General features: G+C 42.7%; 1 protein-coding gene across 1 annotated transcript in view; it reads left to right on the forward strand.

Moving 5' to 3' along the window:
• Window positions 1–11,129, forward strand: part of LOC124111140 (WD repeat-containing protein 44-like) — a 31,489-nt gene extending 20,360 nt beyond the window's left edge. Inside the window, exons 13-22 of the mRNA XM_048390922.1 lie at window positions 812–856; window positions 1,146–1,236; window positions 2,047–2,120; window positions 3,193–3,300; window positions 3,619–3,741; window positions 4,097–4,288; window positions 5,280–5,381; window positions 5,705–5,820; window positions 8,829–8,953; window positions 9,623–11,129. Coding sequence (XP_048246879.1) covers window positions 812–856; window positions 1,146–1,236; window positions 2,047–2,120; window positions 3,193–3,300; window positions 3,619–3,741; window positions 4,097–4,288; window positions 5,280–5,381; window positions 5,705–5,820; window positions 8,829–8,953; window positions 9,623–9,798 — 1,152 coding nt within the window. The 3' untranslated portion in view covers window positions 9,799–11,129. The remainder of the gene's footprint in view (window positions 1–811; window positions 857–1,145; window positions 1,237–2,046; window positions 2,121–3,192; window positions 3,301–3,618; window positions 3,742–4,096; window positions 4,289–5,279; window positions 5,382–5,704; window positions 5,821–8,828; window positions 8,954–9,622) is intronic.
• Window positions 11,130–17,580: the final 6,451 nt, after the last annotated feature.

Genomic DNA, 17,580 nt, shown 5'->3' on the forward strand with positions numbered 1-17,580 from the left:
TGGCAGACCCAGTGATTTGTCATCATAGATGCAATTAGGCATTTTAATTATATAAGTTTAACACAAACTGGGACCTGGGACCTACCAAAAATATCTTTTACCCGTAATTTCCAGTTGTCCAGTTTCCTATAATGATTATAAAGAAGGATCCAGCTGGGACCTACCAAAAATATCTACTTACCAATAATTTGTCTTTATCCAGTTTCTAGTACACAAAAATGAGTGTTTAATTACCAGCAGCACATGAACTCCTTTGATAGTTTACTCACTAAAACTGGCAACACTGTTATGTGGACAACGTTGGCAAAAGTTCATGGATAACAACTTCTTTATTAAATTGTAATAGCAACATTTTGGGATAGATCCTTTCACCATTGTCAAGCAAGACTGTCTACAAGGTTTAATACCAAAATGTCGCTATTACAATATGATAAAGAAGTTGTTATCCATCAACATTTGTCTACTTTGTTATCTGTCAACTTCTAAGAATTAACCTTAATTTGCTCACATCAGTCTGTATTTCAACTGGGGCGGTGGGGTAGCCTAGTGGTTAAAGCTTTGTCTCATCACGCCGAAGACCCAGGTTCGATTCCCCAGATGGGTTCAATGGTGTGAAGCCCATTTTCCGGTGTCAGCCGCCGTGACGTAAAACGGCGTAAAACCAGACTCACCAACATACTCACTCCCTGTATTTGAACAAATTTGAAAATTGGTTAAATATTTTGTATTCACATCACTAATATTTGTGAGTGAGGTGAGTGAGGAAGGTTGTTATCTAACATGGGTCTATATGATGTGTCTTCTACTTCAGGGTGCTATATGGACTATGAAGTTCTCTCCGTGTGGACGACTGTTGGTATGTAGATCCTATAGATCATATAATCAGGTGCTGGCGAAAAACTCCTTGATTTTAGCGCTTGACACTGATATGTCTACTTTAAAGTGTGGTTTGGGCCCGTAAAGATCCGGGGTAGAATATGTCTTCAATAACCCATGCATGCTGTAAGAGGCAACTGGGCTTGTCGTAAGAGGCAGCTTACGGGATCGGGTGGTCAGGCTCATTGACTTGGTTGATGCATGTCTTCACATAGTATAGATATCATATAGTGTTCTAGTAACCATTATGACTTCTTTTTTTCTTTCAGGCAACTGGTGGCCAGGACTGTGTGTTAAGAATCTGGGTGTTAAAAAGTGCCTACAGTTACTTTGAAGATATACGACAGCGATATAGTGATGGTGCGTTTAAAAATTGTTATATTTGATAAAGGATGTGTATCAGGATGCAGTGTTTGAAGTAAAGCATTAAAGTGAAAGGCCCTTGTCGTAACCCTAATCGCCTCAATTCCCCCTTCTCTTTCTTACATTGTTAGGACATACAGCTTTATGCAGTCTTACAAATTATTGGGGAGGGGTGGTGGTTCTTTGTGGGCGTGGGGGGTCCTGTAAGTATTTTACCTCGGCTTACATTAGGTCATGCAATGGAGCGTCTTCCATCATAACATTTAGGTTTTTAACCATAACTCCAACGATATCACCATTCCCTTGCTCAAAGGTTCCACCAAAGTGCAAGCGCAAAGTGCTTGGGCTTCCTATTACATGGAGCAGGGGCATGGGTGGCCCAGTCGTCTAAGGTGCCGGGATTCGCTGTACAGAGTTACATCCCTTGGGCACGCCAGAAACCTATGATTTGGGGGTTCGAATCACGGTTTGCCCCGATTATGTTTCTAGGTTTGCCAGCACCATACACGTCAACGACTTTGACCTAGGCTGAACATGTCATATTAGCAGGGAATATAAGAATTTCATGCTTGTTTTGTTTCTGTGGAGTTTATTAGGATCAATTTGTCATTGCCTAAGTGTTGAGGCATGGTGTTGGCTCCTCAAAAAGTGCCTTGGCTTCCAGGGAAACCTTCATCTTTAGGAAACTAAAGATACTATTGTCATCTTCTATATCTCAACTTTGATGTTATAATTTTCCTTATCATATTGAAACTGGGGGTTGAGTTGTTTATTGATCATGGACCTTTCTTTCTCTCTGTGTGTCAGCAAACATCACACCAGCTCAATCCCAGGAGAGTCTCAACACACTGGGGTCGGAGGCATCATCACTGGGACCAGGGGTAGGTTCAGGAGGCTGTGGTTGTAGAAGCTTGTGTGTCATGTTGTCACTTACATATTAGAGCACCCATGAAGATCCAGGGTAGAATAGGTCTTCAGCAACCCCTGTTAAAGGCGACTATGCTTGTCATTAGAGGTGACTAACGGAATTGGGTGGTCAGGCTCTCTGATTTGGTTGATGCATGTCATCATATCCCACTTGCGTGGATCGATGCTCATGCTGTCAATCACTGGATTGCCTGGTCCAGACCTGATTCTTTACAGACTGCTGTCATATAGCGGGAATATTGCTGAGTGTGGCATTAAACAACAAACAAACTACCAAAATATATTAGAACATGACTGATTGTGTTGAATGCTGCTTGGAATACTGGTAGAATTAAAGCTATACCATGTAGGGGGAACACTGAAGCAACAGAATCAGTTAATTCAAGTTTCACAATGCCATATCAATAGATCATAAACTTTCTCTGTGGGGCTAAAATTTACACATTTTTACAGACACGAAGTAAAAAATCCTCTGCCTTGAGCAATGACTGGGTTCGTACAGGCTTGATAAAGCCTTGAATTTCAAGGTCCCTCTTGAAAAACCTTGAATTCATACAAACGGACATATTCTTGTTAATCAAAGTATTAAAGCATACAAAAAGTGAGATTTATCATGGTGATAGGTTTGTGTGCCAAAGACACTGAAGAATTCATGACAGACTTTATTTATTTTTCTGTTTGATGAAAATGCATGATGGTCCTACTGTTTTTTAGGTCTTACAACTAATATATAGTATGTAGGATTTAATAAAATATTGACACACTAAGGCTAATAACCCTACTAAAAAGACTTGAAAATGCCACTTAGCTGCCTTGAAAAACCTTGAGTTTTATTTTTCCATATCTGTATGAGCCTTGCTGGAGTACCAACCACTTTGAGGAGAAACCTTAAGTTATAATGCTTGCACAGTTTGGGCAGGAGATTTCAGCAGGTATGCTCTAGAAAGGACTTTCGGGAAGGTCTGTATGAACCATGTGATGTCTTATGTTTGTTCTACAACTTGTCAATTGTCTTTACCCTTGCAGTCAACCTACCATCCAGATGAGGACGAGGAACACGGGCCTTTCTCCAAGAAGCCTTTCTGTACATACAGAGGTCACAGTGCCGACCTGCTGGATGTATCTTGGTCTAAAGTAAGTACTAACTTGTGTCCACTTATTGAGTTTGCCTGTATACACAGAGGCCACAGTGCCGACCTGCTGGATGTATCTTGGTCTAAAGTTATTATCCTTGAGCTTTGTGACTAAAATGAGGATTGGTTGGTCACCATGTGTGACTTCATTGTGATTCATGTGGGTCATGTACTACCAAACAGGTTTCCCTGGCCCAAACTGATTTATATATGGATAGCCATGATATAGATAGAATATGATGAACAGCCACAAAATATCACTTACAGGCTGCATAGTCAAGTCTTTCTCTCATGTAGCTTTATTTTTCTTTATTTCCAGAATTATTTTATCTTGTCCTCCTCAATGGACAAGACAGTGCGACTTTGGCACATCTCACGAAGGGAATGTCTGTGTACCTTTCAACACATAGACTTTGTCACAGCCATCGTATTTCATCCAAGGGTGAGTACACCGAGTGCCATTGTATCTTTAACAATACTTTAGACAACAAAATATGACTGTCTGATCATAAATGACATTGGTTCGTTTGATTGTATTCTACAACTACAGAAAACTACTGTCTCCGCCTTGTGGTGAGTGCATCATGCTACGCCATGATGAGCATCAAATAATCAGTGATGTTATAATTGTCCTAGCTAGGTCATGGTGTCCCAAGCTTGGTGCTTCTCTTCACAATCTTCCCTACAAGTCTATCACAATCTGCCCTCCCCACATATTGTCCTCTGTACTAAAACTGTATTCACAATTTGCCCTCAGATGACCTCACACTTATGTTTGGTACGATTATATATTCCAGGATGACCGCTATTTCTTGAGCGGGTCATTGGATGGCAAGTTACGACTGTGGAACATTCCTGACAAGAAAGTGACGCTATGGAATGAGGTGTCGGGATCAGCTAATCTCATCACCACAGCCAACTTTTGTCAGAACGGCAAATATGCAGTGGTGGGAACCTACGATGGAAAGTGTATCTTCTATACCACAGAGGTGAGGACCGGGTTGGTTGTCAGGGCAATGTCTGGGAGACATCTGTCTGTGGCAGGATACTATGTCACGTAGAAGTGTATCTTCTATACCACAGAGGTGAGGACCGGGTTGGTTGTCAGGGCAGTGGCTGGGAGACATCTATCTGTGGCAGGATACTATGTCACGTAGAAGTGTATCTTCTATACCACAGAGGTGAGGACCGGGGTGGTTGTCAGGGCAATGGCTGGGAGACATCTATCTGTGGCAGGATACTATGTGTCACGTAGAAGTGTATCTTCTATACCACAGAGGTGAGCACCTAAGTTGGTTGTCAGGGCAATGGCTGGGAGACATCTGTCTGTGGCAGGATACTATTTGTCGCGTGTCATGTTCCTTGGAACATCCTACTTGTTTTATATGCTGGATACACCTTGGGGCATATTCCCTAGGCAGGGGAGTGAACTGACTTTAAAAGGTTAGTCTCCACCCTTGCAAACTAGGCTGTAATTCCTGGGCTCCTGTGGTTATTACGAGTCATGTCCCTTCTGAGCTTCTGTGGACCAATCAGATTCCACCTCTCGTATCACTTGCATATGTATCAAACAAAATGACAGCGCCCAGGCAAGACGATCTGATCGATAATCAAGTTCTATAGTGTGATAAAACGGGTCTTACATCGCGAAGTGCATCAAATTGCGTGAGCACCTTGATTAAAAACATAAAAAGATTTAGATCGTATTTGTTGACAACGTGTTGGCGGTGTACATGTTTTGCAAATCCTGCAATCGACCGAAATCTACACGACAGTTTACTGACCGGATTTTGTTACGCGAAATGATGTTGCTTGGCCCATGTTTCCAACTAGAAATAATCATGCATTAGATTGGCTGAAATTGAGGGTCAAGGTCATTAAATGAAAACAATGATGGTTCCTTACCTGTAGTGGTTGCTGGTCATAGGAGATGATGAGTTTTTCAATTTTTAAAATGTATTTCATGATTTGTCACTGCAGCAACTGAAATACTTCACTCAAATCCATGTGCGTTCAACAAGGGGCCGCAATGCAAGAGGTCACAAGGTCACAGGCATTGAGCCAGTGCCAGGAGAGTCCAAGGTAAATACTGACTAAACGCAAACATCACCAGAGACTTTGAATTAACGAATATGTGGGGAATAATTTATGGACTAACCAACGAGCTAGGAGTAATTACAAAATGTCTGATCAAAGTGAATTAACGGTGTACATCCCAAGCCTTTGGCAAGAGATTAACTCAACCCAGTCATGTTGGATAGGCAGTTCGTAATAATGTATAAGAATATGTTCGGATTGAGGGGTTGTGTTTCATGGTACGTTCTAGCACTGCATTGGCACTATGTTGACATGTTGCGATTGCCTGATCTGTATGTCATCCTCCCCAATCCTACTTTGTTCTTCAGATGCTGGTTACATCAAACGACTCCCGTATCCGCCTCTATGATCTGGTAGACCTGACGCTGTCCATCAAGTACAAGGGAGGAACCAACACTTCCAGTCAGATCAAGGCTGGCTTCAGGTGACACCCACTGCTCCGCGCTTTGGTCTTGTTGTGGTCCACAGTGTGTTCATGGGGAGTGGGAGGGGCGTGTTGTGGTCTACAGTGTGATCATGGGGAGTGGGGTGGGAGTGTTGTGGTCTACAGTGTGTTCATGGGGAGTTTGGTGGGTGTGTTGTGGTCTACAGTGTGTTCATGGGGAGTTGGGTGGGCGTGTTGTGGTCCACAGTGTGTTCATGGGGAGTGGGGTGGGCGTGTTGTGGTCCACAGTGTGTTCATGGGGAGTGGGGTGGGTGTGTTGTGGTCTACAGTGTGTTCATGGGGTGTGGGGTGGGCGTGTTGTGGTCCACAGTGTGTTCATGGGGAGTGGGGTGGGCGTGTTGTGGTCAATAGTGTGTTCATGAGGAGTTGGGTGGGCGTGTTGTGGTCCACAGTGTGTTCATGGGGAGTGGGGTGGGCGTGTTGTGGTCAATAGTGTGTTCATGGGGAGTGAGGGGGCGTGTTGTGGTCAACAGTGTGTTCATGGGGTGGGCGTGTTGTGGTCCACAGTGTGTTCATGGGGAGTGGGGTGGGCGTGTTGTGGTCCACAGTGTGTTCATAGGGAGTGGTGTTGGGCGTGTTGTGGTCCACAGTGTGTTCATGGGGAGTGGGGTGGGCGTGTTGTGGTCCACAGTGTGTTCATGGGGAGTGGGGTGGGCGTGTTGTGGTCCACAGTGTGTTCATGGGGAGTGGGGTGGGCGTGTTGTGGTCCACAGTGTGTTCATGGGGAGTGGGGTGGGGTGTGTTGTGGTCTACAGTGTGTTCATGGGGAGTGGAGTGGGGTGTGTTGTGGTCCACAGTGTGTTCATGGGGAATGGGGTGGGCGTGTTGTGGTCCACAGTGTGTTCATGGGGAGTGGGGTGGGCGTGTTGTGGTCTACAGTGTGTTCATGGGGAGTGGGGTGGGCGTGTTGTGGTCTACAGTGTGTTCATGGGGAGTGGGGTGGGCGTGTTGTGGTCCACAGTGTGTTCATGGGGAGTGGGGTGGGCGTGTTGTGGTCCACAGTGTGTTCATGGGGAGTTGGGTGGGTGTGTTGTGGTCCACAGTGTGTTCATGAGGAGTGGGGTGGGCGTGTTGTCGTCTACAGTGAGATCATGGGGAGTGGGGTGGGCGTGTTGTGGTCCACAGTGTGTTCATGGGGAGTGGGGTGGGGTGTGTTGTGGTCCACAGTGTGTTCATGGGGAGTGGAGTGGGTGTGTTGTGGTCCACAGTGTGTTCATGGGGAGTGGGGTGGGCGTGTTGTGGTCTACAGTGTGTTCATGGGGAGTGGGGTTGGGCGTGTTGTGGTCCACAGTGTGTTCATGGGGAGTGGGGTGGGCGTGTTGTGGTCTACAGTGTGTTCATGGGGAGTGGGGTGGGCGTGTTGTGGTCCACAGTGTGTTCATGGGGAGTGGGGTGGGCGTGTTGTGGTCCACAGTGTGTTCATGGGGAGTTGGGTGGGTGTGTTGTGGTCCACAGTGTGTTCATGAGGAGTGGGGTGGGCGTGTTGTCGTCTACAGTGAGATCATGGGGAGTGGGGTGGGCGTGTTGTGGTCCACAGTGTGTTCATGGGGAGTGGGGTGGGCGTGTTGTGGTCCACAGTGTGTTCATGGGGAGTGGGGTGGGCGTGTTGTGGTCCACAGTGTGTTCATGGGGAGTTGGGTGGGTGTGTTGTGGTCCACAGTGTGATCATGGGGAGTGGGGTGGGCGTGTTGTGGTCCACAGTGTGTTCATGGGGAGTGGGGTGGGCGTGTTGTGGTCCACAGTGTGTTCATGGGGAGTGGGGTGGGGTGTGTTGTGGTCCACAGTGTGTTCATGGGGAGTGGAGTGGGTGTGTTGTGGTCCACAGTGTGTTCATGGGGAGTGGGGTGGGCGTGTTGTGGTCCACAGTGTGTTCATGGGGAGTGGGGTGGGCGTGTTGTGGTCCACAGTGTGTTCATGGGGAGTTGGGTGGGTGTGTTGTGGTCCACAGTGTGTTCATGAGGAGTGGGGTGGGCGTGTTGTCGTCTACAGTGAGATCATGGGGAGTGGGGTGGGCGTGTTGTGGTCCACAGTGTGTTCATGGGGAGTGGGGTGGGCGTGTTGTGGTCCACAGTGTGTTCATGGGGAGTGGGGTGGGCGTGTTGTGGTCCACAGTGTGTTCATGGGGAGTTGGGTGGGTGTGTTGTGGTCCACAGTGTGATCATGGGGAGTGGGGTGGGCGTGTTGTGGTCCACAGTGTGTTCATGGGGAGTGGGGTGGGCGTGTTGTGGTCCACAGTGTGTTCATGGGGAGTGGGGTGGGGTGTGTTGTGGTCCACAGTGTGTTCATGGGGAGTGGAGTGGGTGTGTTGTGGTCCACAGTGTGTTCATGGGGAGTGGGGTGGGCGTGTTGTGGTCTACAGTGTGTTCATGGGGAGTGGGGTTGGGCGTGTTGTGGTCCACAGTGTGTTCATGGGGAGTGGGAGGGGCGTGTTGTGGTCCACAGTGTGTTCATGGGGAGTGGTGTTGGGCGTGTTGTGGTCCACAGTGTGTTCATGGGGAGTTTGGTGGGTGTGTTGTGGTCCACAGTGTGTTCATGGGGAGGTGGGATGGCCTCATGTTTTGATCTGTGTTAATGGGGAGATCTGTGTAAATGATATTTTGAAGATACCTGAAAAAGAAGAAGAATTAATTTTAAACAAGTCTATAGAAAATGACCGAAGAGTAAAAATATATTGAATACTCAAAGAAAACTAATAATACCCAAGTTAATAGTTAATGGCACAAAAAATTATCTGTGAAGCTCATTCTTGGTCCCCCCTCTCAAGATATGGTTGGAATACTGTTCACAGATATGTAAATCAATACTATGGTATTGCATCTTACTTTGGGAAATTTCTGGTGTCGCCCACTGTGGACATATTGCTTAAAGCGGCATAAAACCATACTCACTCACTCACTCACTTTGGGAAATACTCCTGGCATGCTCTCACAAGGGAAATACAAGATCTGACACTCATTTCGTAAAATACTCATTGCTTGTTCTTTCAGTCCGAGCGGCAAGCACATCATCTGTGGCTCCGAGGACCACTTCATCTATGTGTGGAAGACTCACCATGAGTTCAAGTTCTCCTCGTCTAGGAGAGATAGGAGTGACTACTGGGAGGCCATCAAAGGTAAGTGCCGACCAACAGACTTTTGTGAAGACTTCACAGGAACTGTGTGGTAAAAACTCAATAAAACTCGATGTGTTAGTACTAAAATTTCAACAAGGGTCTCCTGGCTCTAACTTTTACTGTTCATGTGTTCAGGTTGGTTACATTTTCTGTATTTAATACTCTTACTTTTTAATCCAGACTTAAAATATACACTTGGAAATTTTCATGGGTTGATTTTTTTCAATTCTTTAAAGAAGTTTGGAATGACAGAGGATTTTACCGACATGTTGAAACTGCGTCCTCCTTCATCATCATTGTTTTGTTGCGGGGATTTCTGAAGTATGTTTTGGAAGATGCTGGGATGTCACACCTCTGTCTGTGAACTCAAGTCAATTATTGCTCAGTGCGGTGTTAAACAAACAAACAAAATGATTTGATAGAATAGATTCAGTATATTAGCATACAGTAAACTATGGTTATAACAAACTCATAGGGACCACTAACGCTTGTTTGTTATAACAGTAGTTTGTTAAAGCATATATACAGCAAATGGCCAGGACCAAAAAAACACCCAGTTTGTTATATCCGTCAGTTTGTTATAAATGTGTCCGTTATGAACATGGTTTACTGTGTTTTGTTGACAATTTTTATCTGACGTTTAAGACGAATAATTTCCATTGTTTCCAGTTCACAATGCAGTAGTGACAGCTGCCATTTTTGCACCCAATCCGTCCCACTTCTTCAAAAAGAAGCCAATAGAGGGAGCGGAGAAAAGCCAGGAATCTGAAGAACAAAGGGAAATAATCGTGTCAGCTGATTTTACTGGAGCGATCAAAATCATGACCAACTCTCCATGTTTGTGATACTTGATGGTATCCTTAGCTTTAGGCCACATAGAGCGATGAGTAAGACATTGCGATACCAGTGTGACCCTTATTGAGGTGTCATGAAAAATATAGAAGACTGATAATGCGTGCCCGGGATATAGTTTGGCATTAGATTTACCATCTCCTGGAACATTCCGAGTTGATAGTGTTGCTGATAGGACGCTCAAGATCAGCTTCTAGAGTCACATCAAAGCCTTATTGATGGTCAGTGTTTGGAAGAATGTTTCATGAACAGGAAGATTCCCTACATTTGTGAAAAGTGTGTTGATAATCTTGAAACAAGACGAAAATGGTGCATTCATTCAAACTGTAGAGATTGATCTGTGATGGCTCATTTACAAAGCAGACGAGGGCAATGGGTAGCATTGTGGTTAGGGTGTTCTTTTAGCACAGACAGTCCGAGTTTGATCCTCCACAGGGTGTTCCTATGGCCCATTTACACAGCAGACGAGGGCGATGGGTAGCATTGTTGTTAGGGTGTTCTTTTAGCACAGACAGTCCGAGTTTGATCCTCCACAGGGTGTTCCTCAGAAGCTTGTGATCTCACCGTTATGGCTGCTGCAAACCCACTGACGATCTGAACCAGGGTCCTGGCTGAGTAGGATTGTCTGTAGGCCAGGACTGTGTTCACATTAACTCACACTGGTTGTTCACCGCATCAGAATGTTCCTTGCAGACTTCTATGCCAGTAAGATCAGTTGGATCACACTATCTACTGAAGAAATTAGTCCGGGAGTCGGGTCAGGAATGGCTGTCAGAACATGGATGTCGTTGTCTTCTAAATATGCAACTCATTGCACATTCTTCACCATCCAAAAGTCTACATGTCTGGACAACAGCAATACCATTAAAGTCCTTTGACTCTGATACGCTACCTCTCTGCATGAAGGTTATGTGATAGGTCCATAGAAGGTTGCGTACCCTGCGCGAACTTTGACAGCCAGATCTTAATGAAGGAGGTGTAGGTTCTTGCAGCAGATATAAATTTTCTAAAGTTATTTAGCTTCATTTATTTGCCATCTTGAGATTAAGTAAAGAAGGCCGACACAGAACTAGTATTTCTTGGCTGGAGCTCCCATTTGTATGTAGATGCCAAAATGCTCACAAATGACAGGGTGTATGAAATATCAACAACAATAAGATTATGTACTTTCAGAAGGGGGCAATTTAGTCTTTGAAAGGTTTTTAGAGGTGATAGACATAAGGAAGAGAATTTATGGATGTCAACTTCTTTATTATGAGGAACACAACGTTTCCGAGTCTTTGAAAGGCATTTAGAAGTCATTCACAGTAGGAAGAGAATTTATGGATGTCAACTTCTTTATTATGAGGAACACAATGTTTTGGAGTATATGCTTACTCCTTCATCAGGTGAATGAATGCTATAAAGCAGAGAGCATATATATATGTACATGTGAGAACAACAAAAGTAAAAAGATGACATAGGTGGAAACTTTACAAGCGAAGCCAACAGATAATTGGCGCTAATAGGTGATTAGCACTAGACAATGGAAGCCAACACTGTACAGAAAATAGCGCTGATTGTTGATTGTGGTGGACAACTGTTAGCCACAATAATTTAGGTTGTTTTTGCAATACAGAAATCATACATGCTGGTCTAAGTGCTTCACTCACTTATAACAAGAAAGTTAGAGGTCTCACCACTGATTAGCGGATACGAAAGTTTTAAACTGGTCATTTATTAAAGAGATGGGTGGGTCAGAGGATTTTGATGTACTGAAAATAATGAAACTTTCCTTATGCTTGTCATTGTTTTGGTTGACCCTCCTAATGTCCCTGTACAATTTTTCATGACTCTCTCTGAAAAGACAAAATACAAAATCACCTTATTTATTTTAGTCTTAAATGTCCATTTTTTTCATGACCATACCAAAATGTGTATTTTTTTTTATGTCCCTCCCCCAGAGACTCATACTTTGGGGGTGGGTGGGGGGTGGGTTGTGGGTGGTGGTCGGGTAGCCTAGTGGTTAAAGCGTTTGCTTGTTACGGGTTCGATTCCCGACAGGGGTGTAGTGTGTGAAGCTGATTTCTGGTGTCCCCTGCAGTGATATTGCTGGAATATTGCTAAAATCAACCTCACTGACTCACTCACTCATAATATTGGGGGACCCTCCCCTGCTTCCCTCTGACCTCCTATGTAGCTGTCCTTAGGTCTTCATGCAGAGAGGTATTGCATCAACAAAAGATGGGATTTTATTGACCTTGGGTCAACAGACCTATTCAGTGCCAAATTCTTAACTTGTTGATGTATAGTTGTTCAAATGGGCAACAGTCTTTTATTCATAATATCTCGATAAACTATTATATAGCAACTGGTTTGTTGTTATCAGCCTACACAATTTAAAACACATTTTGTTTCCATTGTTACACAGTTTTTTACCCTTCAGTGCAGGCTATTTAATTAGATCTTTGCATAATTTGTCTGTTGTATTAGGTGGCTGTGTTTTGAAGTGTCCATCTTCTCTCTTAATGTGTATGCTTGTCGTAGGAGGCAACTAACAGCTCGCTCGATACAATGTTCGAAGCCAATTTCTGGTGTCCCCCGCCGTGATATTGCTGGAATATTGCTAAAAGTGGCGTTAAACCATACTCACTCACTCACTCATGTTTTAGCAGCAAGAAAAGAACAGTCAATCGTGAAATCTGAAATATGTCTTCGATAATTAAGACTCCATAATACTGTTTACTTTCTGAATAGCACAAACTATTATTACACAGTCAACTGTATATTGTAAACTCCAATTGCCAATCATAATCACAGAGTTATATCTGAAATTCACTATTTATTTGGAGATTCATGTATCGTTAGAAACTATGCTTTGTCTACATGTATTTTAGTCTCTTGCTGTATCCAGAGCCCACTTGTTTATTGGGAATCAGGATGTCACACTACATTGTTATAGTCAGACCTGTTAAATGTACAGTTGTTGGAATAGGCAGGTTGGAGTAGCAGAGAAGTTCAAGTGTTGGCACTCGCAGTTCCATTAAGATGGTTTAATCCCACTGCAAGTAATCTTTCCAAGCACCCCTTAACTAAGCCCTAAAGTTTCCCTGATAGTCCTCCTTTCTTTAAGGTATAATACACGTTGCTTACAGACAATAGAGCTGTGTAGAAGGGGGTGCATGTATTACAGACATTGAGTTTTGACTAGAGAAGAGAAACATTACTGCGGGCATGTTAACATTGGAGATAGCATCACGGCATATTTTTTAGTGATTTGTAATTACAGTATTTTTTATTAAATGGTGAACAGTTTATCTATGCTTTGGTATTTATGGTCCATTTATTTACTGCCGTCAAACAATTTAATTGAAATATGGTGAATTTCATTTTGTCCATATGTGGAAAGAGACCAACAGATTCACAGCAACTCACTGAGCAGACTAACATTGGCGCCTTGAAATTAACCTTAGCTGTCAGAGAATGAATACACTATGTTATAATTTGACTTAAACAATGCATCATGCCTCCAGGCCAGTCTCTGATTGGTCGATATCAAATGGTAACCCGTCAAACTGTTCCATACCTAAAACACCTACCTGGTTATGCCAAATGCTAAAAAGCAGTGATGAAGTGTTTGTACATATCAGGGGGAAATACAACAAGATCAAGTAGTACAGTAAAAGTTGCAGTTATTTCCTTTCAACCTTTTCACTTAACAATCTTCTAAGTTATAAAGTGAGGCATTGTTTACTGGTAGTTCGACATTGGTTTGTTCTCTACTGCTGGATCTCAGACATCGTTGCATAAATGGTTTAATAAGTGTCCCCTGTGTCAATTGTCACAGTGTCCAGGACGCTTATTATGATGAAAATGGTAGGTACAATTAGCCATTCATAGTATTGCATGCAGCTACATTCCTGCAATCCTCAAAGAAGCGGTGTATGATCTCACTCTCTTGAAGTACATAGTGGTCATTAATCTGGACAGCACAGGGACTGTTAACACTCTTGAAGTACATAGTGGTCAAGGTAGACACAATTTTGTGGATAACAACTTCTTTAATACTGTGAAATGCGACGTTTCAGTATAGATCCTTATACCGTTGTCAAGCAAGTGGTCATTAATCTGGACAGCACAGGGACTGTTTACTCTCTTGAAGTACATAGTGGTTATTAATGTGGACAGCACAGTGACTGTTAACTCTCTTGAAGTACATAGTGGTCATTAATGTGGACAGCACAGGGACTGTTAACCCTCTTGAAGTACATAGTGGTCATTAATCTGGTCAGCACAGAGACTGTTAACTCTCTTGAAGTACATAGTGGTCATTTATCTGGACAGCACAGGGACTGTGAACTCTACTGGATGAGGAAATTACTCTAAATGGACAAAACGTTCACTTTTTTCATATCATAAGAATTTTTATTCCAGAATAATTAGAACTAATGGTACAGCTACACTTCAGAGCCTCAGGGTAGGCCAGGTGGCATGCCATGGATAAGAGCCTTTTTAATGAAGTTCATTAGTCTGAAGACTCAAGATTCTTATGGTAAACAGCAAAGGGAGTATTTATGAGCATGCCAAAGATGTCAAACATTTTGATGCTGATGTTTGATGTTGAAGGTCTGTCATAGTCATGTTGTTTTGATATTTTTTGTTTTTAATATTTAAATGATTGTTTGTGGTCCTATTCATATTTCTTAAGGCAGCTGATAAAAAGTGTCATAATAAATAACCATGGTACCAAGTTGCAATGGTTACACATTGTCTTGGTTTTCATGTTTTGCCTGTTCATCTAACTTTTAAGACAGTACTTTATGTTTTATTTTGAGATGAGTGTATTTTTGTCAGATTAAGAATGTACCTCAATGTATTTCCCAATCTGTATCCCCTAGTTCATCATTTTGAAGTATCATACAATATTGATGGAGTCAAGATGCATGGTACACAGGGGGAGGCAGGTTTGGCAGTCCACGATTGCGAAAAATGGAGAAAACTCGATTCTGATTGGTCAATCAAGGGATTCCAATAATGGTAAATTTAACAGCGGATGTCGAAGCCAAATCACTCACTGTGGAATATGATGTTTAAAGTACCATATTCGACATAATAAGCATGAAGGGAGCTCTCAAAATCAGAAATAGGGGGCTCTTATTATAATATAATTTTGGTGAGAGAAAAAAACAGAGTTGAAAGATCATAAATATTGTAGTTTATACTGACAGCCTGTAATGATACTAAAGAAAAGTCTGTGTGTATTATACACGACAGATATATTTCCAAGAATTTAATTGCCCATAATTAAGGGTGCATGTAACACACCAGTGTGTATTATACATGAATAAATAAGTCGTATGTACATTAATCAATCGGAGCGGGTGCTAATTGGGATTGTTCACTAGCCAATATATTAGCAAATATCACCATGGGTGCTTATTAGAGCGGGGCGCCTATTACGTCAAATATGGTAAGTGTACTCATCAGTTCCAGGCAGGGTTTAGGAAGGCATGTAGTTTCAAATAAAGAAGTGAGCAAAAATAGTTGGCAAAAATATCAAGTTGTATTCATTGAATATATTGAAACTGAGTGTACAGAGAGAGTTTTGCAGATATTCCATTCATTTGTTCACTGTTTGGGCATCCTGTCTGCAGAATGTGATTCATACACTCGTCATTAAGTTAACACTCCTGTCAATCTGCTCATTTATAATTGATTTGTAACAGGAGATAAACACACTGTGTTTTCAATGTAGAGCTAGGTTACCTGTAGATTTAACCATGCTAAATTTAACATTTGAAACCTCACGCTGTGCTTTGGGTTCCAAATTCAATTTAGTGTATGTTTATCTCCATTCTACCATGACTAGCTCTTGGGCTCTTGGTTGTCAGCAAATATATTGAGTGAAGTGGCACTGGTTGAGTCCAGTGTTTTGAGTGGATTGTCGATCTGAATTACGGAATCACCGACGACAACCTTTTACGAAAATATGGCGCTGTATATACTCAAGCACTTTGTTCACACCGAAATACTTCACTCGAACACATGACAGGCATTGAAAGCATATAAGCACGGCAGCTTGGTAAGCTAACATGAAGAAGGCATCCTCAAAGCAAACTAAGAAAGCTTTGCCAGGCTTTCATTCTACACTGCACGTCACCATTATGACGTCATATCACTCATTGTGATGCAAAAGATACACATCACAGTCGTATATAGAAAGGTGCCAAATACCAAGCTCTCTATTGTCTCCAAAACGTAAATACATTCTCTTTGTAGATTTCTATCGTGATTTCTGCACGAAATGTATTGCTACACATCTTTCGAATATTGTAGTAACCGCATCTGTGCATTTTGTAACCTGTAAATGTAGATCTAATTATTTAGATATGCCTACCGACAATGACTGTAAAAAAAGTACTATTCTATGAATATTAGCTTCTGCGGTGATGCAGCCATCAAACCAGCTGTTTCAATCAGAGGGGGTTTATTGTGATTTCATAGCCTCTGATTGACCAATCAGAATCGAGTAATTTCCTAATTCATGGTAGAATACCAAAATAATACACGTTAAAAAAACAAAAAGCTCAGGGAATCATCTTTCTCATTGTTTATCAACTCAATCCAAATTATTCCAAATAGTTCGTTCCAAAATACAGTCAAGTGTCAGGTGCACATATTGTTTTTTAAGATTTAAGGAATCAAGAGAAGTATGTAAATATTTATAAGAAATCCTACATATTTATTTATGCATATCCATATATGTATATATATTTTCACATTGCTGACTCAGCAGAACTTTGAACTTGTAGAGAGATAGAGGATATTTCATGTGTCGAGTGAAATATGTTTTTCTTCTTGAGTGACAGTGGAAAGTAGATATTTTCATGAGTGACGTCATGAGATGAGAGAAACCTGACATTTACTGAGACACATGGAATATTCTATTTATTATATACATTTTGTGTAGTTGTCTACCGGCCAGAGGGCGTTTCACCCCCCCTTGTAACCTGTTGCGACTTAAAACGTAGTTCCCTCTTTGCAAAATTTAATAAATATTAACAAAAGTAACAGAAAATCTTTAGGGTAGGTATGATTATATACCACATCAACTTCAACAAAAAAAACATTCTTGAAATTTACGAGACCTCTTTTCGCAGCGAAAGAATACATGCTGGTCAAGCAAAAGAAATGGTGCTTTGTGAAACAAACAGTCTCAATTGGCGAGTTAAATGAGAAATTCAAGAGAATAACAAACAGTAAGAAGCAATATTAACTCCATAAATGACCATGTGTAAATATTTTGCCTTGTCCATGTCATAAAAAGGAAGTCAACAGTTTTTGTTCTAGCTAGACACTTATGATAAAGGGAGACAATTTGCATTGAGGCTGGTTTGTGGTTAGGCTCGGTGAGGCTGGCTTGTGGTCTGGCTCAGTGAGGCTGGTTTGTGGTCAGGCTCGGTGAGGCTGGTTTGTGGTCAGGCACATTGAGGCTGGTTTGTGGTTAGGCTCGGTGAGGCTGGTTTGTGGTTAGGCTCGGTGAGGCTAGCTTGTGGTCAGGCTGGATGAGGCTGGTTTGTGGTCAGGCTCGGTGAGGCTGGCTTGTGGTCAGGCTCGGTGAGGCTGGTTTGTGGTCTGGCTCGGTGAGGCTGGTTTGTGGTCTGGCTCGGTGAGGCTGGTTTGTGGTCAGGCACATTGAGGCTGGTTTGTGGTTAGGTTTGGTGAGGCTGGTTTGTGGTCAGGCTGGATGAGGCTGGTTTGTGGTCAGGCTCGGTGAGGCTGGTTTGTGGTCTGGC

The sequence above is a fragment of the Haliotis rufescens genome, unplaced genomic scaffold (assembly GCF_023055435.1).
Source record: "Haliotis rufescens isolate VD_foot unplaced genomic scaffold, xgHalRufe1.0.p SCAF_9, whole genome shotgun sequence".
In the NCBI taxonomy this organism is placed as follows: Eukaryota; Metazoa; Mollusca; class Gastropoda; order Lepetellida; family Haliotidae; genus Haliotis; species Haliotis rufescens.